Genomic DNA, 23,528 nt, shown 5'->3' on the forward strand with positions numbered 1-23,528 from the left:
CTTGGTTAAACACCTGCATTTAAGATTTTTGGATTTGACTTTCCTGTCAGTAAACCTACAGGTATTTATTTGCTGTTTCAGTACATAAAAATATCTATCTAGCTAAGATCAGCTTTAAAGCTGAAGTATTCTAAAATTTAAAAGAGATTTAACATATGCAATCAACATGTTATTTCTAGTATTTGTAAGGAAATAACCAGAAATATTTTACCAACATTAAGATGGATACAAAGAGGAAAAAAAAATCTAAAACAAATAGAACACTCAGGAAAAAAAATCATTTGGAAATCACGAGCATTTGTTTGTCCAAAAAACTATCTGCAGAAATATGCATTATCTTTGTATTACATTAGTTAATGTGAGTTGAGGATTATTAAGAATTTACTTAGTGTTATCATTCAACAAGGAGAGACTTAGTATTAACATTTTTATTCTTAGAAAATAATGCTGTCTAAAGAAATTAAAAAATGCAGCTGTCAGACACAAAATCAAAGAACACAGCAAATAAAGCACCTTTATAACGTGAAACTTCCCAAGAGGAATTGTGTCTTTCGAAATTGTTTTAAATAGAAAAAAAAATGTAAAAGAAATCAAATACATTCTAACTTTGTTCAGAAAGTTAACTCAAGAGAAGAACAACAAACGATACAAAGATCTCAATCAAGATTTTTATATTGTATATGTATAAACATCAGTCGTATGATTCTGCTCTTATTATGAACAGATGGGTATGACAGGCTTGAAAGGAAATAGCGTATCATATCCATTTGGTCACATATATTCTTTTGTCCTTACACATACACATCACACAAAGATTCAAAGAGGTTTTCTGTTTTTTCTTTGGTGTGAAACGTAACCATATGCAAAAGGTTTGAATGATTACTCTGCAGCATGACATCTGTTCTGTTCTTGTGTTACTGAGGACTTAAAAAGTTTATAAATATAAACTTAATTAATATTATATCTAAACATAAGATTATTTTATCTCAAATAATAATCTGAAAAGTAGCTACAACAGATATCTACTTGCGTTAAGATATAACCATGGTTTTACATGGATTTACAGGAATTTAACTGAGAGGCTGGGGACACTCAATTTTTGATTGGCCAACTGAAGTCACCTTATGGAGTAAGAATTTGAGACTAAGCCTCAATACCTTTTGAAATATTAGATCTTTTTCCGTTTGGAATACAATGCTGCATAAGATTAGCTCATTTCCCTATGGCATATGGGTTGCCATATATGAAAAAGATTAAGCAACCTCTATTTTATTTTAATTTGTGCTGGGGCTGAGGTTGAATTCAATGTGTAACTGGATCTTAGTTACAAGTCATTTTGCTGAAGAGGCTCTTACTTCTTTGATGCAGAGCCACCTAAGATCTTATTCTACTCTTCTTTGAATTTTGCATTTTGACAGAATTGTATCCCCATTCCAACTGTGCAAACCCCTAATATTTCTCAATTTCATTTTAGAACTTTTCAATTAAAACCTTCTTGCTGAAAAATTGTTACTCTCCTATAATAACACCATGAAGGCGAACTGGAAGTATTGCTCTGCTTCTTTAAGGATTATTGGGTGCAACATGCTCATCTACTCATCTACTTACAAACCTGCAATAGAGGTGGGGAATCTAACAGAGCAAGTGGAATCAAAATAAAGCACCAAAGAAAGAATAGTTGGAGGCATATGCTTGGAATTGGCTCTCTGAGAAGAAAATCATTCATTAATTGATCCAGTGATGCTTATGGTTTAAGGACTATAAAAAGTAGCTTCATCCTCTGGAAAAGAATTTTTGAATTACTTAATCTCTCATTAATGAAATACTCAGGTGAAAGAGACAGCCTGAAAGTCTTGGAAATTTAATGTAATTTTTACTTACCTTTCAGGAGAAAAGAAAAAGAACAGAAAAGAAGAAGTATTTAAAGATCTTTATAAAATCCTGTGAATAGATTTTCCACAAAGTGAAAAATACAACCTAGCTGCATAGGTTTGAAGTAAAAAATTCCTGAGGAATTAAGCAGGAATTAAGCAGACCTTAGTTCATGGCTAAACAGAACTCCTACTGTGCACGTTGTTGGGCACAGAGAAGACAGAAGAAGTAATTATTTTGTATTGTGCTACATACCTGCATTTTTTTATCTTGTTCATTTTCGCCTATCATTCCTGTGCCACTTACACTGTCATTTCCATCAATAGACACCTGAAAAATGAAGTCAATATGAGAAAAACATTTACAGGTTATTTTTATTTATCTGAAAAACAGAGGGATACAGACATTTCCTAAGGGCTTGCTATTCCGCAGCTCTCTAGCTCCCTCTTGAAACATGGTTATCCTACAGTACATTAACTTACATGAAAGTCACCACTTTTAACAGTTGCATTATATAATAGGTATAAAGGTGAGCATCTTAAGGTTGTCTTTAAACAAGGAAGAAAAAGACTGCAGGAACCAAATGTGTTAAATTAATAGACTGGCAAAAGCAGTGTAATAAATTAATAATATTGAGTTCTGAGAGGGAAAAAAAGTATCTCTTTTAGAAAAGGAATGCATCTTTCACTCCCTACTTAGCAGAATTTACTTGTTTCAAACAGCACAACTCCTTTGGAATCAAAATACCCATACAATATATTATATCTCAATTCAAGATAGTAAAATTACAACAGCTAAGTAAAGACTCCTGCATTGCTCCAAATATATATTTTTTAAAGCAGTCTACATAAAGATACCTCTGCCTTCCAAGGAGCTTATAAAAATAATTGAGAGCGTATTAGATGTTAATTTGAAATTCTTATTCAATAAAGATATAATTGCCCTAGTTAAAAAAAAAAAACTCTCATGCATATCAACTCAGACAGCAATGTCTTATTAGTGACTGTAGGAAAAAATAATTTAAAGTAAACTTCACACAGTTTCTTAACTTAACTTACCCCTAGGTTGAACACAATACACTTTTACAATACACTATGCATTCATTATGCTTATGGCTGAGGATGCTGTACCTAAATCTAGTCTAAGTGATCTTATTCTCCTATCAGTTTGGCAGAAATCTAGCTCATAAGCCTATGCCCTTTCACTAAGGAGGTCACAGCAGGCTTCTGAGAAGGTTATTGGTTGTGTAAAGAGCCTTCCTGAAAGGATCAACTACCAAAGTTTCCCTTGGAGATTCAAGATGAGATTGTCTATTCAGATTGCATAGTCTTTCTAAAATTAGAGCAATATTTTTTTGGCAATTTTGAGCTAAAACTCTGAACACCAAAGGAAAACTATACATTTTATCAGATAGATTGAAAAGGGGGGGGGGTCCATAAGCAGGTATTTCTCAGGTTTTCTTAAGGAAGTAACAGCCATTTTGGGACCTTCTCTTGAAGGATTTTTGAAGTTGGAAGGGGGGAGATGCTGCAGAGAAAGAGGACTTGAATCACTTGATTCTGAATTTCCTGTTGGCAGAGTAAGGAACTGATAACATGAAATGAGAAGTTCATCAAGGACACTGGAAACAAACTGCATGTGCATGCTTGCACACAAATGTACATACATACACACACATCCCAGGGGCTGTATTTTTAAACAGCTGGGATGTTGCAGGAAAATAGCTTATGCAAGGGAATAATGTATTGTAACTTTTCCCCAGTTTCATTATATATCCTCTGTCTTCTTCAACTGACAGCAGTAATCTTTTTTCCTCTGGTTACTGTGGGAGAAAATAAGCTCCAAATTAACAGGACTCTAATTAGATCTTATCTGGTCTTCAAATTCCATGCCTAAAGCAGAGGCAGAAACAATGAAAAACGTACACGTTCCAATACTGCTAGCGAGCTCCTGCGTAGCCTTCTTGGTTCTCTTTATATGCACTGTCTCACACAGTTCCTACACTGATCTTGCACTGCATAACTATCTTTGCTATTTCTACCTGTTTTGTAAGGAAGGACAACAGAAAAGAAACACTATTCTCCAAATACTCCTTATTTTTTTCCAAGTTTCTTTTTTTTTTTTTTTTTTTTTTTTTTAAGTTTTGAGGAGAAAACCTTCAAAGCTAATGAAAAAAGTAACACACACACAATCTTGAAACTTTCTGTAGTCTTGGGAGAATTCGACCCCAAAGGAAGATCTCTGTTTGCCAGGGAGATAGTTGCTATCTGAGAAATTTAAAGAGTTCCTCTTAAATGACTTCTTAGCTTCTGAAGCTTTAGTCTACCTTCAATTAAGAGCATAAGAACAGCTTACGGTCCATCTAGTGAACAGCTTGCTTTCAAAAGCAGCCAGTAGAAGATGCTAGAAAAGAGTGTAAGAACAGGCCAAGCATATAGTGATACATTCCCAGAAATATTCTCCCAACCTTCAAGCAATTTATGGCTTAGGAACATCCTAACTAGAAGTCAAGTGTTTGTATTTAACAGCCCTGGACTCATTTTTGTTCTATGAATTTGTCTAATAACTCTTTGAATCCATGTTAGCATCCACAGTATCCTACAACAAGTAGTGCCATGTCTTAACTTTGTGCTGTTCGAAAAAGTATTTTTCCCTTGTTGCTCTTGAACCTGTCACCTGCTAGTTTAATTTGCTGTTTCCCAGTTGTTATATTACTAAATAAAATGATAAGTCACTACCCTTCTCTGAGCCACTTAAAATTTTATAAAATTTTATCATATCCTTACCTCACATATTTCATATGTTTGCTCATCATTGTTGCCCCTGTCTGTACCTTTTTTGATTTTTCTATACTAGCCAGTATGAATAGTACATGCTACCTCACCATGACCACTACATGGACATAGACTATAGTCATTAGGCCACATTTCTCCTTATTAAAAAAAAAAAAAAAAAAGGAAAGTGTGATAATTATTTGATTTTTCACATAATGCAGATGCAGGATTAGGAAGCTTATTTCTGTAGCAGCACTTTTCAGAATATATCTCCAGATGAAAACTTAAAGAAAACAAATGTGTTTTTTTCCTAAATATGCATTAATATACTTCGGAATATACACTACAGAATTCAGAAACACGTTGCAAAAAACAAGAAAAAATGCAAATGTGTTGTTTCAAAATGCAAAATATGTCTGTTTCTTCCTACTGTATTCTTATAACAAATTAATATTGCACCTTCTTAAAAAAAAAAAGACAAGAGAAAGTTATGATTGCTTTAAAGCAAAATGAAAGAACAGATGGGGAATTTGTAAAAGTTTGTCACTACAGCTCAGCCTGAATTACCTTTTTGCTTTACGAAATCTTAAGAAATAGGCAAATGTAGCCCAATCTGACTGGCTGTCTTAGGATCTCCTCAATTATAGCAAATAGAATAGCATAGTGGAAAAAATAGTGTGGTCTTCTACCAAAATTTGACAGTTCTGAGTGACAGTAGAAGACTTATTTCAAAACTAATTCTACTTTTTTCCAGAACAATATAAGTACCAACAATAATCATCCAGGAACTGGGACACTAGAAAACTAAAAAGCCATGAAAATTGCACTGCCTATTATTATAGTTACATCATGATTTACAGTTGTCCTTAAAGAATGAACTTTAATATGAGAAGAGCCTTGGAACTGCTGAAGTTCATTAGTGAACTACATGAATTTTGAGCATAACACTATGCTTTTATTATTAAAGCATGCATCAAAGAAGCTTTTTCCAAACTCAATAGCTGACTGATCATGTTTTACACTTTGTATCATGTGTTGTCCTTGCCAAATACACCAGGCCCTAGTCTTCTCAATTAAAAAAAAAAACCAAACAAACAAACAAAAAAAAAAAAAAACCACACACAACCTAAAAGCTTTCTAATAGTGTTTTTAGAGAAAGTAACTTACTTTTCTAAATTACTTTCCAAGTTAATCTGACTCTGCATCATTTCAGTGTTCAATTCCTTGTTCCTTTTATGCAACACTACGTATAGGAGCCACTCATGACAATGAAGCACTGTCACAAACAATTTGGTGTACTCTCTTTTAAGAATCTGAATACTCTCTTAATTCCTATTTTATTTCTTAGATCACAGCTGCCTCTTACGGGCAAGTATCTCGTGATGCTACGTTCAAATCTTTTGGATAGATAAAAAGTCTTTCAGTATACCTTGGCTGCATATTGCTCCAAAGCACTGATGGTATCTGGATCGATGGCAGCATCTCCTGTATGAAGACCTGCCACTGTGCCATCAGCCTGAATAGCTAAAATGGTATCTGACTGTGGCATTTGCACTGTGTGGTGTATGTAGGCGGTAGTACCATCTTCCAGCTGGACTGCTTGTAATGCACTCTGGTCATAACTGTCTGAGAAATAATATTACAAAATGTTACAAAAGAAAAGGAAAAGCAGTGTCTGCATGTCTTCAAAATAAAGACGTTACACGAGAAACAACTGTTTAGGAAAAGGTCTCTGAGAAATATAACCACTTGAAACATTGCTATCAATAGCAAAGATTACATATTTCAGAACAACTCTTCCCATAGTATTTACTTCTGTCCACTTATAAAAGTGCAAATACAGTTTTACATTGTTCTAATTACTTAGAAAATATACTGGTCTGGTTACTTACAAAGGAGACCATGTACACAAATATACCTTCAATTTCTTATTCACTCAATAAAATATAAATAATGTAACATATGTACTAGGAAGATTTTAATCATTTCAAGAATCAAATCATTCAAGTAACACATATGCAAAAGAAATACATAAAATATGAGATGACTTTTAAGGAAGAAATTCTTAGCAGATCTTTGTATTTGTTCCTCTTCACACTGCCATTCGTAGAACATAATTCTCGTCATACTAATTTAAACAAATTTAAAATATTTACTTGTTCACTTTTCAAAGAGAAGTAAGCGTATTTCTGAGAGTAGTGTCATCAGCTTCTGTAGAAGTCTAAACTATCATTTAAAATAAATACATTTATATTTTGGACTGTTAGCCATGAAATTTTCTGCACTACCACTTAATGGCAAGATCATCAGTAGGATGATCTTTAAAATTTAACTCAAAAAATTACTAAAAAAATGAAGCATACTAGCTTTTATTCTGTTTATAACTGCTATATAAAGTCCAAATGAAGAACTGAACCAGTCTCATTTTAATAATTTCCAGATGTCACTAAATAAAAGCAACAAGTAATCTACAATGGAAATCATATTAAATGATGTCATAGTTTAAATACAGTATCACGTTTCCTATGCTGAAGTTCTGTTGAATGTAACAACAAATCACACTTCAAAAATACTTACCTTTGGAAGTGTGATGAATAAATGCTGTAGTGCCATCTTCCAACTGAACTGCTTGTCCATCTTCCAGACGTAGGCTGTCTCCTGTTCAGAAGAAAGAATTGCAATGCTTCAAAAACAGTTTGAAAAAGCCATTAGTTAGAAAAGTTGAACATTATTTACTAAATCTCTTCAAGATTGTTTGCATTAAAATAAGAAAACAAACTATTACAATGGCAGGTTATTAGTTAATATAAATATTTATCAATAATACTGTATTTTAAAATATACTTCTTGTATTACACTTACTATTTTTAGGCATGGGTACATGTTGAACATAAGCAGCAGAACCATCTTCTAGTTGAATCACCTGGCCATCCATTAATTTACCATCTGAAATACAGCATTAGATTCCTAAAAAATATTCTATATGACATGCCATACTTTAAATACAGAAGAGATAATTCCTGGATTAAAATGTCAATAAAATCTCACAGAGAAATAATGTCTAGAGAAGAATAAGCACAGAATGACTATATAGTGAAGGATTCTGGGATCAAAAAAATGATAAAAAGTCTGTTAGTAGAAATAAATATACCTCATTAAAAAAAATAAACTTTATGCTCTATCCAATGTCCAGAATGTTTGGTTTGAAATGTAAAGATCATCTCATTTGGGTTGACTTATGTTCTGCCTCCTATTAGTAGCAGGAATAAATACTTGTTTTAAAATGCTACTTTAATATCCCAGTTGGAATTGGAGCTTCATAAGCATTGTACAAACAGGAGAAACGGATTCTCCCTGCCTTAGGGATTTACAATTCAAAGAGATGGTTAAAAGAGGGGAATATAGTATTAAGACAAATGACCTTTTAGTCATTTACCTACCTTTAGAATTGTGCTGTATGTAAGCAGTGGAGCCATCAGAAAGAGTAACTGCTTGCAAACTTACACCTTCCATGTTTTCTAAGTTGTCACCATCTAGTAAAGAAAAAAGTTCATATACACTATATCAGCATCTAACCTTAAAAAACACAATTTAAGCCCTCCAACAATTATGACATCCCTTTAAAACAATGAATTTAGAAACAGTGGTAAGTAATAGTTCTTACTTGTTTTCTGGTTTTTGAACCTTTAAAATACACTAGGGTCACATGTTAAAAGATTTTTCTCTACAAACATGACAGCTAAAATGTTACTTTTCTTAAGTAAAACAGCAAGAATGCCATTAAATAACTACTAAATTGAGCTTTTAGGACAAATACTAATTATGTCACGAGTCCCAAAAGCAAACCTATGATCTATACCTGTATCAATGATTTTGTTTGCATACTTCTACCTCTCATTCATAAATACAAACGCATTTAGAAAAAAATATAGAATTAGGAAAAATGTTTTATCACTTAAAATCATATATGAAGTGTCAGAAAACATAAATATTTAAACTAATCCTAAATCATCAATTTATTTGAAAGCTTAACTAGTTTAATACATACTTAGATGTAAATTGAAGTAACAAAGTATAACAAAGTAAACTACACTGAAATACAGTCAGATTTTATAGTTCCTATTTTGGCACATTTGTGCTCTATTACTTTAATTAAGAGATCATTTAGTTTCAGAATTAATTTAATGGAGTTAATCTCAACCAGCTAAGAATAATTTGCTGATTTGTGCTAGATTCTTCATTTAGAATACACTACATGCATTTTGGGATATTTATCTGAATTTCAAAGAGAAGAGACACAAAGATGTAAAGATATTTTAACCTGAATGTTACCTTGAACAGCTACAGCTTCTGTTAAACAGAGAGTCACATGCTGGGCCTCCATTCCTCCTCCAGAAAATTCAGTCATTCCCTGAGAGTCTCGATTTATCTGAGCTAATAACATTGTCTACCTAGAAAGAAAGTAGTCACAAAAGATAAACAATTCAAGCACGGAAACAGAACTAGTTAAAGACAATCCACATTTAAATTATATTTTTATGCAACTGTTACAGATATTTTATGTTACCTTCTTCATAAAGATGATGCAATGAGTGATTGCCTTTTCTGGAAAGTAGTTCAAATAAAAAATCCATATTTGAAATGTCTGTAATTATTACCTCAATTGACTAAGCTCTTAAGAACTTCAGGTAGCATAACTAAATTCTAAGGGCATCAGCCACATTTAGATTTTGGTCAAATATGAACCCAGGAAGGGTTCTATAAAAGAAAATGTACCAGGTAGAAAATAATAATGTACTTCACAATAAAATGTGCTAATAAGTAAACAAGAAAGTGATTGGTGAATGAAAGTTACAATTTTCTGTTTCTGATAGAACCAGATATAGCTATGCCACTGGATATGATTCTTTTCCCTCACAAATGTTTCATTATGGGATGTTAAGAAGTCTACTGAATCTGAACGGCTGTTGCTAACTTTCAGTGTTATTGGATTACAAGGCTATAAAGAAAATATAAAAAATTGCATTCTGCTAACTCAGACATTGGTTTTCATCATATATGTAAAAAAAAAAAACTCACTGAGTTCTGCAAGCCTTTTAGTTAAAATCCTATACAGAAATATGTGGATATAAAGAAACAAAAAAGTCACATGGAACTGTGATTAGGCTCTACAGCATAAAAACAACTTTTTTCTCCAAATCTCCTTAGTCCACTTTTTTTTTCAATAAGAAGTTGTTTACAAAATCTCACCAAAAGGCTATAGATAAACAATACAGACCTTAATCTTAGTATGGTTCTATGATCTACTGTTTGTAATCCAAGACTGAGAGAAACAATCTAGGAATTTTAAACAGCTTATGATTAAATTTCTGAATAACTAAACTATTTTTAGCTTCAACAGTCTGGAAATATGCCTTTGGATGAGCAATTCATTAATGGTCTCACAGACCACTGAGAAACTGATGCTCATTAAGTTGAAACTAGAGAATAACCAAAACACAGTCAGACCATTCACGTATTCCAAAATGCCTGCAGTGTTTAAAAAGTTCAGTACATTAATTCAGTACTGCCAAATTGAAAATTATATCCAAATACTATTTACAGAATATGTCCAAGTGACTTCAGAGCAGTGGCAGGCAGCTACAGCAGGCTCTTAATCTCAGCAGAGCAACTTAGCCCACACTGAGCTGCTGCAGCTCTATTATTTTCGTTATCTCTCAAGTAACTCTAAACCTGAATGCGGTGCACAAGGCAAACGTATCAGTAACTTACAAACCCCACTAACTTCTAATGTGGTATTATACCAAGTATCCACATTACTTCTGGAAAGTAGACCTGGACTCTAAGTCACCTTGGCATGTATAAAAATACCATTGACAGCACGGTTAGCTGTTATGTTTCCAGTTAATGGACTACATATAGTAACAAAGAAAGTGGAAGCAGTAGCTTTAAGAAGGTTTTAAGTTTCCTTTAGAAAAGCTATTCTTTTCATGTGTTACTTTGAACACTGTGCAAGAAAAAGAAAAAACCCATTAGTGATCATTGCACAACTGAGTTCGAAACAGGCCTTCAGAGATTAAAATTTTACATAAGATTTAACTGGATCAGTAAGGAGATAAGATATAGGTCTGAAATAGAGACTGTGAACCTTGAACAACTTTGAACATCAAAGAGAAGATACAGTTAAAGTGGAAACAAAATAAAATTCAAAACAGGTGCAAGAGAATTTTTTATATCCAAGGGAAGATGGGAAATTCTTGTTCTCAGCATACTTTTCAAGAGAAGTAGCTTTTATAGAAAATGAAGTCCCTAAAAGATATGTAATACAACAGAAAAACATCCAGTGCAGAGAAGCCATTCAGTCTAAATAGCATTCATACGAGGTGTTTCTGAAGAAAACAAAATAGCTACATTCTTTCAGTCAGTACAGCCCAAGGGACAAGGACTTGTACTAAGACATAAGAGAACTTGAGTTCAACTCCTTGCTCCGTCATCTCCTACTTAATGACTCTGGACAAGTAACTTCCTAGCTAGATCATTTTATGTATTGGAGGAGGAATGCTACACAGCATTTGTTTTTGACTAGAACTAAAGTTTTGAAATAATTCCAGCAGAGACTGGAACTCAGAGGCCTTCAGCTCTGGTCTGCTTTAGAGCATTCTCCCTCATAGGCAAAGTACCTTTTAAAAAGCCTACAATATCTTTAATATGTTATCTACCTTTAAAATAGAATAATGGCCTTCCTCCAGAGTTTATGCCTCTTCTCTCAACTTTGGGGCATAGAAGGGGATAGACAACTCTCGGACAATATCAAAACGTCAAAAGTAGAACAAATTGGGTCAATGGCTATTTTGATGGGGAAAGAAAATCTAATGCAAAATGAATTCAAGGGGCAAAGGAGCATAAGTATTTGTTTCAATTATTTAGTGTTTCTCACTGTAGTGGCAGATTAATAACTCATTGCACACTGAAAAATCAGGTGAACTGCTGCATTTAGCAGTGTTCATCACTTTCCTTTATTCCAGGCTCTGAGTGAGCATGGCCTCTCACTGACACAGACTGCTTTGCCATTTTCTCCCAATTCTGACTCCTTTCATTTCATCCTTTCCAGTCTATCTTTCTCCCAATCCTCCTTCTTTCCATTAGCTTCTTATCCTCAACTGATTCCTTCTCCTCTAAGTACCACTTTCTTTCATCTGTCACTCCTACTATAGTACCAAACTTGAAGGAGGCCCCCTTTCCCAAATATAGTCCCATCCCTCTTGTCAAAATGATCTAGAATACTTCCCTTCCTCCTCGAATTCCTTGTGTAACTAGTCCCCAAGTCTTCCCTCACTGCTCGTCTATGTCTCCATCACACCATGGCCTCTCACCTTCCTGCCTCTTTCTCTCGATGGTTCTTGATGTTTCCTTAAAATGGTGATATACAAAGTAGCTGGATTTTTTCATCATTCCAAAATAAAATAACATACACACCTCATGGGTGAGAGGGGGAAAGAGTTCAGACCTGTCCACCCACAGTGGAGCCCGCAGCAGAGTGGCACTGTGAGCCTCTCAGATGGCAAAATCGCAGGCTTCACCCGGTACTCTGCAATGCAGTGCTGCGCTGCAGGCCAGGAAAGGAGTGCCTTCAGCCAAAGCAGGACGTGTGGCTCACTCTCAGTCTCTCTTCATCCTCCTCAGCACAGAAGAGAGGCTAAAGCAGACAATACTATGAGCTCTGAAGAAGATGATGAGGAGAGATCAAAGGCAGACAGGTATTGCTGCTACAGAACCATTATCTTCTTTTTTTTCTATCTTTTTCTGTGAGCATGGTCAAACTCTGGAACAGATTACTCAAAAGTTCATGGCATCTCCATCCTTGTAGGTGTTCAAAACTCAGCCAGAGAAAGCCCTGGGCAACCTGGTCTAGTTAAACCTGCCTTGAGCTGGGGTTGGACTACATGATTCCCAGAGATCCCTTCCAACTTAAACTATTCTATGAGTCTATGATTATCTGATCATTTTGATATTGCATATATTTAGAACAGTATCACCATGCTATCCGTACATCAGCTATCATAGCTTTGCAAGTCCAGTAGCCTATTTTACTTTTCTTAATTCACCTTGTGTTTATAAAGTCCATCTCTCTGACCAAACTTGGTCTTCTCCCTTACCTCATAATCTTGACTCATTTTTTCTCTCCCTTTTCTGCTAACTGGCTTATACACTGCTGTCTCCTTAGCTTCCAGTATATTTGTGTTCACCATTCCTCCAACCCAACCCAAATCTCACCAGCTTCCTCTCTTAATCCAACTCACAGCTTTTATTTCCATGCATTCACATCAGTAAGTTTTCTCTTTAAATCTATCTGCCAGGAGTTTAGTCAGTGAGAACCTGGGAGAGAAAGACTTCCCCCACCCACTTCTAATATTGCACATCGTAAGTCAAAAAGCTGTTGAAAGCAGCTGTTTTTCAGGAAAATATATGAAGCCTGGTCTGGGGCTATATGGCTGTTCAATGAGACTGATGCATGTATATTATGGTTGATCTCAAGAGCTGTCCTAGAGAAAAGACACAAGGACAACCCTGGTCACAAGATACTTGTGGCTTGTCTTGATGAACTCTTGCAGATATTCATAGATCATGTACAACTTGCAATTTTCAAAGGCATGCAATGATGATATTTGGGAAGACTCTCACAAGAACAGTAATGCATACTGCATTCCTGATATGATCGATCACTGAAACATTCCTATGGTACTCACAAAGAGAAAATTTTGCTATTTTTAATGGTTAAACATTTTCTAAAGAAAAAGAAAATCATCCTGAGACACAAAGCATGGATTAAAATCTGAAATAAACTCTGAACTGTAAAGTAAGGTCTGATAGAGAAGGAAGCAACAGCCAGCCTCAAGAAGAGACATTGAAACAAGCCTCGTGCTGCTAGTTGGGAAGCAAAAGCAGTGAGAGACACGTGCTAGTGACTTTATAATGCTTTTTGGCAAAAGCTGCACAGAAATGTAAAACTCCAGGATAACCTTGATAGCTAAAATATGCCAACCAGTAGGGTACATATGTGCAATTTTTTGTTAAAAAAAAATATCCACTCCTCGCCAAACCACAAAAAAATGTAAACTCAAATATGCTGTTAGGTTCTGAACACTCAGAAACCTGGAGGGGAAAAAACAGGATTTTTCATGAAGTTGCGTATCTAGAGAGCACTAACTTGTATTCTTCCTTCCATCAATATACTTCAGCAAACAGCAGAGTCTTTTAGGTGTTTTTGCTTGTTCTGGAGAAAAGCTGAATTGTTAACAGACAAGTTTTTATGCAAACTAGATATAGTTGCTGTAAACAGAGGAGTGACAGTGCAAGCTAAGAATCAAGCAACTATGGAACAGCGTCTGCAATGCAGGCAGTTAAAAAGAAAAGCAAGAGCAAGTAGAGGGCATGCTGCAATGGAATATAAACTGAGATCTGGCCACCTGGGAACTCACACAGCTGAGAGGACCGCATGAGGTGACCCTATGTAGTTAAGAACATGGCAAGCAACAGATGAAAAATAGCTGGCATTTTAAAAAAGATCATACCACTACAAAGAAGTGTAGCAACAGTAGCAGGGACTCCTTAGATGGGGGTGGGGGAAGGATGACATTTAAGAGGATGATTAATAGGAAATGAAATAAAGTTTGTAACAGAATCCATGGAAGAAAACGTGCCACAATAATATGCATGAGGAAAAAAAAATCTAGCATGTGCAAGAAGAGAGGGAAAAGTCAGGGGAAAAAAATATTGCAAACATTAAACAAATCTCTGATTGTTCTCCCACCTGACGGAGACAACACTGAGAAATTTGAAATAATATCCATTTATTTCATTTGAAAATACATATTACTTTTATTTAAAACAAAGCTCTATTAATGTACAAAAATAGTTTCATAAAACTTATAAAAACAAATAATAAGTAAAATCTCCAATGACACATATCCTACAATACTTTCCCAACAGTCCTGGTGAAACTTTCACTAAAGATTTTTAGAAAATTGCATTCCTTACATTTGATAAAATTGGATCCCACAATCAGTGCAAGCATGTCTGCACAATAAAACAATTAAGTTTTTTTTTGAATTAAATATTGGCTGCATTACAGTCCTTAATAGCTGATATGACTGCAAATATTAATACAGTAATTTCCACATGGGAGCTTCAGGAACAATTATTTGTGAAGAATCAAAATTAGTACCTACAGTTATCTTTCTGGTTAATTACACATCAATTTACAATTAATATGCATTACAGCCTCCCAGGTCTCAATGGAGAAAATGACAACCGACAATTTGCTGACTTGCACAGAAAAAGTTTGGGTTAGTGGACCTCAGTATGGCTTACCAATTACACAAAATCATTTGACAGCTGCAAGCTGAGGAGACAGAGCAGAACTAACACTCTCTAAAATCCTACTTCTGTTACTATACGTACCTGCATGATAATCTTTCCCAGCATTACGCTGGAAATCTGTCGCAGGGTCAGAAATGAAATCCAGATCCTGTGGATGCTTTGCTCAAATGCTTCAGAATGAGACGTGGATTTCTTTCTCCTCCAACAGCCCTTACCTCTTTCAGTAGTTTACCAGTGCATTGAGTGAGACATGGAATATGTCTCACTATAAACCCAAGGAAGTCAGGCTGACTTTTGGTGAATATGCATAACAAACTATTTATTATTAGGCATTTCCCAACTTCTGAATGCTTTGTTCTATAATCTTAATCTCTTTTACTATATTTTCTCTAGTTCGTGTAAAGGCTACCAAAGCCTAATTAAACAGCAATTCCCATCACATTATACCAATTATCCACTGCGTAAAATGGAAACCAGGCTGAAATCCAAAACAAAAACCTCTACTAAAGAACCTGGTAGCTACCTTTGGGTTCAGATAGACTGGACATTAAAGAAGGTGGAGATATGCAGTTTAGTAGTATATTACATAAGTATTTTCTAGACTGTGAAGAAGTGTAGCAAATTACAAATCATTGATTCTAACCCTGGCCCTGAAGATGAGCCTAATCAGGACAGACAGCACAGTCAAGTGCATCTCACACTCTGAATGGCAGCACAGCTAGCCTGCAAAGACTCACGTCACACAAAGCAGAGGCTTGCAGTCAAGCTCTGGGCTCCATACTCCTTTGGCAGTATTTCAACCTTGCCATTCCACAAAAAATGCATCTTAATTATGATGCAGTTCAAGACAAATTCATTGCCACAGTCTATGATATCTCTTAACAAGTAACATATAAATGCAAGATCAAATTTATCACTACCATAACCAAATGCAACTCTTTTGACTTCCATGTGAGCACTGAGAACTGTGTCTAAGCCCACATAATTACTCTGTGTTCCAGCTGCCTTTTTTATCCCTGTAAAATTTCACCATATATTCAGTTTACATTGTGAAACACATCTACTAAGTATAAATGTACAAGCATTGCAAGTAGTCAGTGCTTGCATTCTATCAAAGATTAACCAGTACAAAAAGTAACATTTACAAGTCCTCATTCTAACCAATATGACACAACACATTTATGTGCAGTTTTACACAGTGGCAGTGCTGAGAATGCTATGATTTTCAAATATGTGGCATTTAAGAGAATGCAAGCAGATCAGAAAGCAGCCCACCCACAGAGATGTCCTATACATGTGGAGAAGATTCAGGTTGATCCCCAAATTAGATTGCTTTTCATGCCTTTCTTGAACATGTTAGAGAACACAGAAACTAGTGGTTAATCAATGCAGATCAGAGTAGTTCTATCACTACATTAATTGTCAGTGCTGACAGAAAAGTAACTAAACTCATGGTATAGTTCTGGTACAAGCACCTCACCAACAAATGCTTAGTTCAATGATCATATTTGCATTAGGTGCCAATATTACAACAGTATTGCTCTTAAGTAACTACTCCAATGACCAGCATGGCTTCCTGAGCAAGAGATTTGAAATGGATTTTGGAAGACTTTCTGAAAGATCAAATTCCAAAAATCCTTCATGGAAGGTAACAAGTAACTGAGATCCATGCATCCAGCATCATTTGCAGGAGTGCATAAACCACGATTCTGAAGGCTTTACAAAAGTGCAGAAAATATACTATGCTGGTGGTGAACAATCAATACACTAATGAGACAACTTTTCTTACTATACTGCTGAACAGATACAGCCTGAGAGAGGGCCATATCTGTATCAAAACATCAAATTCAAATGGGACTGAAGACACCTATGTATCATTCAGAATACTTGTGGGGACACATGTAATGGTCTACAAGCATGTAAGAATAGCAGCAATGTAAACCCATCTAGCAAAACAGGCCAGCCAGTTTCTCTGAAGTCAGACGGTCTTTCTTGTTCAAAGTTAGGACAGATTTCCCCTTTCCCAGGCAACTTTGTTTTACCAATGCTTATGCATATGTTTTTTTCTAAAATAAAATAAAAAGCTGTTGCGGGCTAATAAATTAACTTTACTAGTCAAAGAATTCAAGATAAATATGTGCAGGTTCAGAAACTGAGTATTAGACCTGAGACCACAAAAAAGCTGAACTATGGTAGCTCATTTGATTTTCCATTTTATACCTGAAAAACTTGGAACATGATTCACAAAGCTAAAAAAGCCAACAACAAAAACTTTTAATAATTTTTCTACACAAATGTTAATGAAAAAAAGCACACCAGATTTAATTCCAAGTAGATTTTTCCTGAGAAAGTCATAAAACTAGAGAGAGGTGAGTAACTCGATCAACCAATGAACTGTTGTGTTTATATATATACTACTTCTGAAGGGTTTTGCAATGAAATATATACACACAAAATATTGGCTAGATAAAGAAGGCATCCAGATGACATCTATGCCAAATCCTGTTCAAGTTACTCCTAGAAATCAGTAGAAATGCATCTGTTAAAAAAAAAACAAAAAAAAAAAAAAAAAACAAAAAACTGAACTTCTAAGACACTTCAGGATGCTGCATCTTACACTTCAAACGTAAGAACTGTGCTTATATCCATATGTTAGAGAAGTTAATATTTAAAGAGGTGAAAAAATGAAAAACATTGGACCATCTATTTCTGTCAGTGTTTTACTTTTGTGCCAAACAGACTTTTAAGTCTCTTAATTGTCAACAATTCACAGAATGTCCAATTTGAATCACCAATACAATTAACATTGGCTCTCAGCATTCAAATCCTTCAATCTGCTGAGACAGCCAGCAAAATTGGGAATCTTAACTGGATTGTGTTGTGTGATAGGAGTTAATTAGTAATCTGGTAACTATGTTATAGAAGTATCAGTATTGGGCATGACAGTTAACAGCAGTGTTTTAGTCCATGATCTGTATTTCAGGAACTAATCAGACAGTCTTCTGAATTATCTACCTTTATCCTTGATTTGTAAAAACAGATTATGTACTCTTTTTAACTTACATTCATGTATATATATTTTAAGAAACTGAGTGCAATTTCATATTATCTGAGTATGAATATACTTAAGCAATAGGCTACACCAATGAACTTACAAATACAGTCTTCCAATTCTAGAGGTCTGACATCACTAATGAAGTCCAAAAGCATTAAGCAGAAAACAGAATTTTGCCTTGCTAAGAGTTTGTAAAACAAACCATTCAGTAAACAATAAAAATACAGATTGAGGGAAGCAATAAATAATTGTAACTGTAATTCTGATGTCAACTTTGAATACTGCAGGACTTGATGAAAACCGTAAACTCCTTTCAAAACTGAGAACTTCAGTTATTTAGCAAGTGTTATCTTGGTTGATCAAAGTACAATCCCACTACAAGATTAAGAAAGCAGTGTAACACAGAAAACTTTAGCAGACCAAGCCACTGGAAGCATTCACTAATTTAGTCCAATTCAATAGATTCAATTTTTGAGTAACTAATCAGTAACTCCTGATGTGCAGAGCACAGTGTAAAAAGACCAAACCCATGGTTCCATGAGCAGGTACACCTAAGAACACACCAAACCACAGAGATCTGCTGCTTCCAATTCTCTTTTCAAGGCGCCTCGCTGACACCAGTTTGGCCATGACAGGCAAACATCTGCTAATGTTGGAAGGCCTCCTTCGCCTCCCCCCCCCCCAAGAAATATGATGTGCAGGGACAGGCACCTTCCTCAGATCTTCTCACTCCATCCTCAGAACAATACTTGTGCACATCTTAGCTTACAGAAACTCACATTTCAGGGCTAAATTCTCATATTACAGAAGAGAATCCACCTGTTAGGATCATGATCTCAGGAATCCATAAGCTGAGCAGAAACCTTCCTTCAATACGTTGGCACCTTTGTGCCCTGGGACACACGAACAGGCTACCCATTTCAATGTTCTCTTTGCCAGGTCTACAAATTTCCTTGCAGCACAGAAAAAATGGCCAGCTAGGAATGGAGAAACAGCAGAAGAGGATGCAGATAACTGCAGAAATGTGGAAGAGAGATTCAAAAGTACAGAACAAAAGCCAGTAGCAAAGAAAGGCAAGCAATGGTTGGCCTGGGATGCCCTGATTATCAGGAATATGCCTGTTGCTTTGTGTGTGTGGAAACTCATCCAAATTCAGCTGAGCCCTCAGCTTTGGAAAACAAAATTAACTTCACACATGCTAACTAGACTCAGAACTTAGTAACAATGATCTTCAGAGACTCCACCTATGCCAAGCACGTTTTAACCCAAAACTCTAAGGCCAAGACTTGCATGTGACAGCAAGGAAACATCAACATCCTGCATGCTAAATGAAGCCCAGTCACACTGGGAGAAGCCACTCAAAACTGTTTTTTCATCTTTATTTTAAACCAAAACAACATACATCTTATGAGACCATTACATTAAGCCTGCAAGAACACTCCAAATTCAGTAACTACTAAAATTAACTGACTCTTAATTCAGACTCATTTGTTCATTACAAAAGCTAACTACAAAAGCATAAATGGCACACAAGGACATCCATTCTGTTAAGAACTCTTACTCAGTCAGACCAATGGTTCAATTGGACCAACGGAGCATCTGTTCTAATCAGTTTAATATCCACTAGGTCCTTGCGAGGACTTGCTACTAAATTGCTTTGGGTACCCAGATGGCCAAGGGACAGGCTCAAGCCAAGTGCTGCGTTACCTCACTAACACAGTGTCACTGGGTTCACTGCCCCGTCAGTAAATATGTTCAGAAGTGCCAAAACAAAGAGTTTTTTCAAGAGGGCACATCAGCTTGGCCACTATCTGCAGTGCATTCTCCCAAATCCTTGCGTAGGCTTAGGTACATTATGGGGTACATCGCAACCCCCTTTAGTATTTTCTGCTGTTTCTGGGTACTAACTTTAACAAAACCCCTCAAAAACAGGCTGAAAGTTACATGAACCCTTCTGATGCTTCTAGATATCATTCCCAGGCATCCAATAAACTTAACCTTGTCAAGTAACAGATGTACAACTGATGTTTTAAGGAAGGCCCAGAAAAGAGGGTATCCAGGGACAGACCACAACCACAACCGAACTTAGCTGATGCATCCTCAGCCTAATCCCTCTGCGCATGTCAATAATCTGCTGGCGGGAAGCCAGCCTGGAGGCAGCACATGGACCAGTAACACAGCTGCAAGCAGGCCTGGGCAGCAGCAGCCTGCTGTTCAGACCATGCTCACTGCTCAAGCTCCCATCAATTCCCTTCTCGTCCCTAGTAGAGCACAGTAAAACGTGGGGCAGTAGTGATCAGACATACTGAAGCAGTGTAAGATTTGAAGTATTCTAAAAAAACAAATGTACAAAGCTGGCCTAATTTGGGCATCTACTACGAGAGAAAATTCATCATTTTATTATCTTTGAAAAGGGAATACCACTTCATGGCAAAAATATTTTGATGTTTAAGTATTATATGCTACAAACGCATGAAGACACACAGTGAAGCCTGTAAGATTTTTAAGTAAACTTCTATGCTTGCTTGAGCATTTCCTTTATTTGAGCTTGACAATGTAAAGCAAAGCAAATCTTGCATAATTAGACACTAGAAATAATACATTAATCTATTGCTATAAAGAGAATAATTTATGTAAATTATGTAAGCAACTTCAAATACATCTCAAAAAAAGTATTTATTTTACATAGCTCATTTACACTGCAAGCTATTACCAAGACAATCATACACTATTTGACTATATACTCTTCAGTTTTTTTTTTAGTGATTCAGATGGATAGCTTCTGACCTATGAACAGCTTGGAAGATCAAGACTTTAATGCAGTAAATACGAAGAAGTCAGTCATAGATGCTGCATTTTGCCATTCTAAAACTGCATGGCAAGTACACTTACACAAAAACAGAATATACTACACATGCTCCTTCGCTTTGGACAAAGTACTAATTATGACAAAAACATTTCATCTTCCAGGTGCTATCAGCCTGCAACTGCGACAAGAATGTCTGGTATAAAGTCCTCTAAAGCACTACAGATTTATAACACGTGAAGCAGAATTTTGAGAAAAATTTACGATGGAGAATATGTTTTGTTTGAAAGACTGAAAGGTTGTAGCTTCCGTAACACTGGAAACAGGAATATGTTTGTTAAAAGTACTAGCACCACTCTGTATACAGTAACAAATACAAGCCTTTGGCCATTCAAAATAAATTCTTAAGAAATTACATACACAACTGCAGCCGCCAAAATGGATTTTTTTAAGAGAGTATTTAACTTGCACAAAAGTACACCGTTTTTCTTGAAGAACAAGAACCACAAGTAGGAATTTACAAAAAATTCAAGAGATCTTTAGGTTATGGCAAATACGATTTTTCTAGATGAGCATCTTCTAGTTATTTTTGTTCTACTAAAAGTTCTAGACCAGAAAAGCTTTCCAAAAAGCAAATGACAAGAGAGGTCAGGTTATAAAGCGTTTAAAATAATTTTGCATGCTCTTTCAACGAGCTGAGAGGGATTAACTATAACAGGTAAATTCACAGGCTCAGTGCACAGACCTTCGTCTGTGCTCGCACAGCAACAGCCACATGCGTGCTACTAGGCTTCAGCAACATTAAAAATAAGCAAGTTCACGTTTCAACAGTGAAGTGCTCCTTCCCAAACGTGTTTACTTCGGGTCTCACGTGTTAGGGCGAAAGAGCTCAGCACTCAAGTGCTTTTTTCCCTGCATGCCGTTTAGCCTTCTTGAAAATGAGGATTTCAGGCAAAAACAAAACAAAGGATAATAAAAACAGACTGAGGGAAGGTGTCCCAGCAGCGAGGGCTCCCTCCCTGCCTCCCCCCGCCCCGCCAAACCTCCCCCCCCCCGCGTGACGCAGCGACTAACGGACGCCCCCGTGCCGGGGCCGCGCGGCGGGCGGGGGCGGCAGCGGCGCGCAGGGCCCCCAAGCGCCGGGGCGCCGCCAGGCGGGGAGGGGCCGCCGGGGCCGCCCTCACGGCGGGACCCCCGCGGCGGCGGCGGCAGGCGGCGCAGGACGGAACGGGCAGAGGGCGGGCCGGCTGTGCGGCGCCAGCGGGCGGGCGGGCGAGCGGCGCGGCCGCGGCTTTATTCGTGTCAGTCGGTGCCGCCGCTGCCCGGCTGCCCCCGCTCGCCCGCCCGCTGCCCCTGGCCGCCTCCCCGCGTGCGCCGCGCAGGGCGAGGCCCGGCCCGGCGGTCGGCGAGGCGGCCCCAGCCGGAGATGGCGGTGGTTAGAATAAGGCACACTGGGTAAAAACACATTTATATACTAACCTCGCCGAGAAATTTTCCAACAATTCCTCCGTCCGACCACCATGCACCAGGACAGGAAACGGCCGCCTCAGCGCCCGCCCGCTCCAGCGCCGCCCCGAGCCGCGCGGGCGGGCCCCGCACCCGGCACACCCCGCCCTCCCATTGGCCGCGCCGCGCCACACGTCACCTCCTCCGCTCGCCATTGGCCGCCTCCAGGCCCCGCGCCAGTGCCCATTGGCTAGGCGCCCAGGGCCCCGCCTCGCGGCTTCATGGCGCCTCAGCTATGCTGGGTCCGGGGCCGCCACGGCCGCCATTTTGTACCGCGGGGGTGAGGCACTCTTGCGTCAGCGAGAGACCGGGGCGCCATTTCCTCCTCCGGGGAGGGAGCCGCCGGCGGTCATGGCTGCGGCGCTGGGGACCGCCGCGGGCCGCCAGCTGCGCCGTCGCGAGTCGCCGGGCTGTGGCGGCGGGAAAGGGAGGGGGGCGGCGCGGGGCTGGCTCCCGCCCGGCGGCGCGGCTGTCCCGGCCCCCCGTGGTCGCGGCGCCTGGGGAGTCGCTGCTCCCCCGCGGTGCTATTGCACCGCGGAGGCCGGGCCCCACCGGCAGCCGTGTGCGCGGAGCTCCGCGGCGCCTTGCGGGCGGCCGGCGCAGCCACCCCGAGAGGCGGCCGCGGGGCCGGGGCAGCTCCTGCTGCCATCCTCACTTCAGGCTGCTACGTGCTGATACGGACTGCATTCTTGAAGCAGCGCTTGAAGATACCTTTATCCTCACCTGATTTTATGTCCACCTAATAGGTATTGGGATTTTTCAGTAATAGCTTTCCCCCCCCCCCAAAAAAAAAAAGCATGAGTAAGCAAAATGAGTAAGCTGTCAACAGTGACATAGTAAGAGGCTATGGAGGAGCTGTTTGAATGTGGCAGGTTTAAGAGTATTTAGAATCTCTTGCCTGAAACTTCAGAATACCCCTTTTAAATTCTTGCAAGCATAGAAACAGCCAGAAACAGATCAATCCTGAGCAGGCCTTATACACAGAACATTTTTTTTCCTTCTGAAGTGTCATTTTTCTCGATGAACAACTTTAATCCAAAATAAAAATTAAAGCCATCCATTTAATCCGAGCTCTAGCAGCAGTGCAATACTCAAAACCAACTCTCTGCAGTTTACCTTGTACATTGAGAGGGAT

General features: G+C 37.9%; 1 protein-coding gene across 2 annotated transcripts in view; it reads right to left on the reverse strand.

The window, feature by feature from the left end:
- The window catches only part of ZNF143 (zinc finger protein 143), a 38,490-nt gene extending 16,015 nt beyond the window's left edge, over positions 1 to 22,475 (reverse strand). For both annotated transcript variants that reach the window (XM_062577736.1, XM_062577735.1), the window contains exons 1-7: positions 22,367 to 22,475; positions 8,979 to 9,097; positions 8,087 to 8,179; positions 7,509 to 7,592; positions 7,224 to 7,304; positions 6,076 to 6,272; positions 2,128 to 2,202 (exon numbers count right to left, since the gene is read on the reverse strand). In XM_062577736.1, the coding sequence (XP_062433720.1) occupies positions 2,128 to 2,202; positions 6,076 to 6,272; positions 7,224 to 7,304; positions 7,509 to 7,592; positions 8,087 to 8,179; positions 8,979 to 9,090 (642 nt within the window). In that variant the 5' untranslated portion in view covers positions 9,091 to 9,097; positions 22,367 to 22,475. The remainder of the gene's footprint in view (positions 1 to 2,127; positions 2,203 to 6,075; positions 6,273 to 7,223; positions 7,305 to 7,508; positions 7,593 to 8,086; positions 8,180 to 8,978; positions 9,098 to 22,366) is intronic.
- Positions 22,476 to 23,528: the final 1,053 nt, after the last annotated feature.

The sequence above is a fragment of the Rhea pennata genome, chromosome 5 (assembly GCF_028389875.1).
Source record: "Rhea pennata isolate bPtePen1 chromosome 5, bPtePen1.pri, whole genome shotgun sequence".
Lineage (NCBI taxonomy): Eukaryota > Metazoa > Chordata > Aves > Rheiformes > Rheidae > Rhea > Rhea pennata.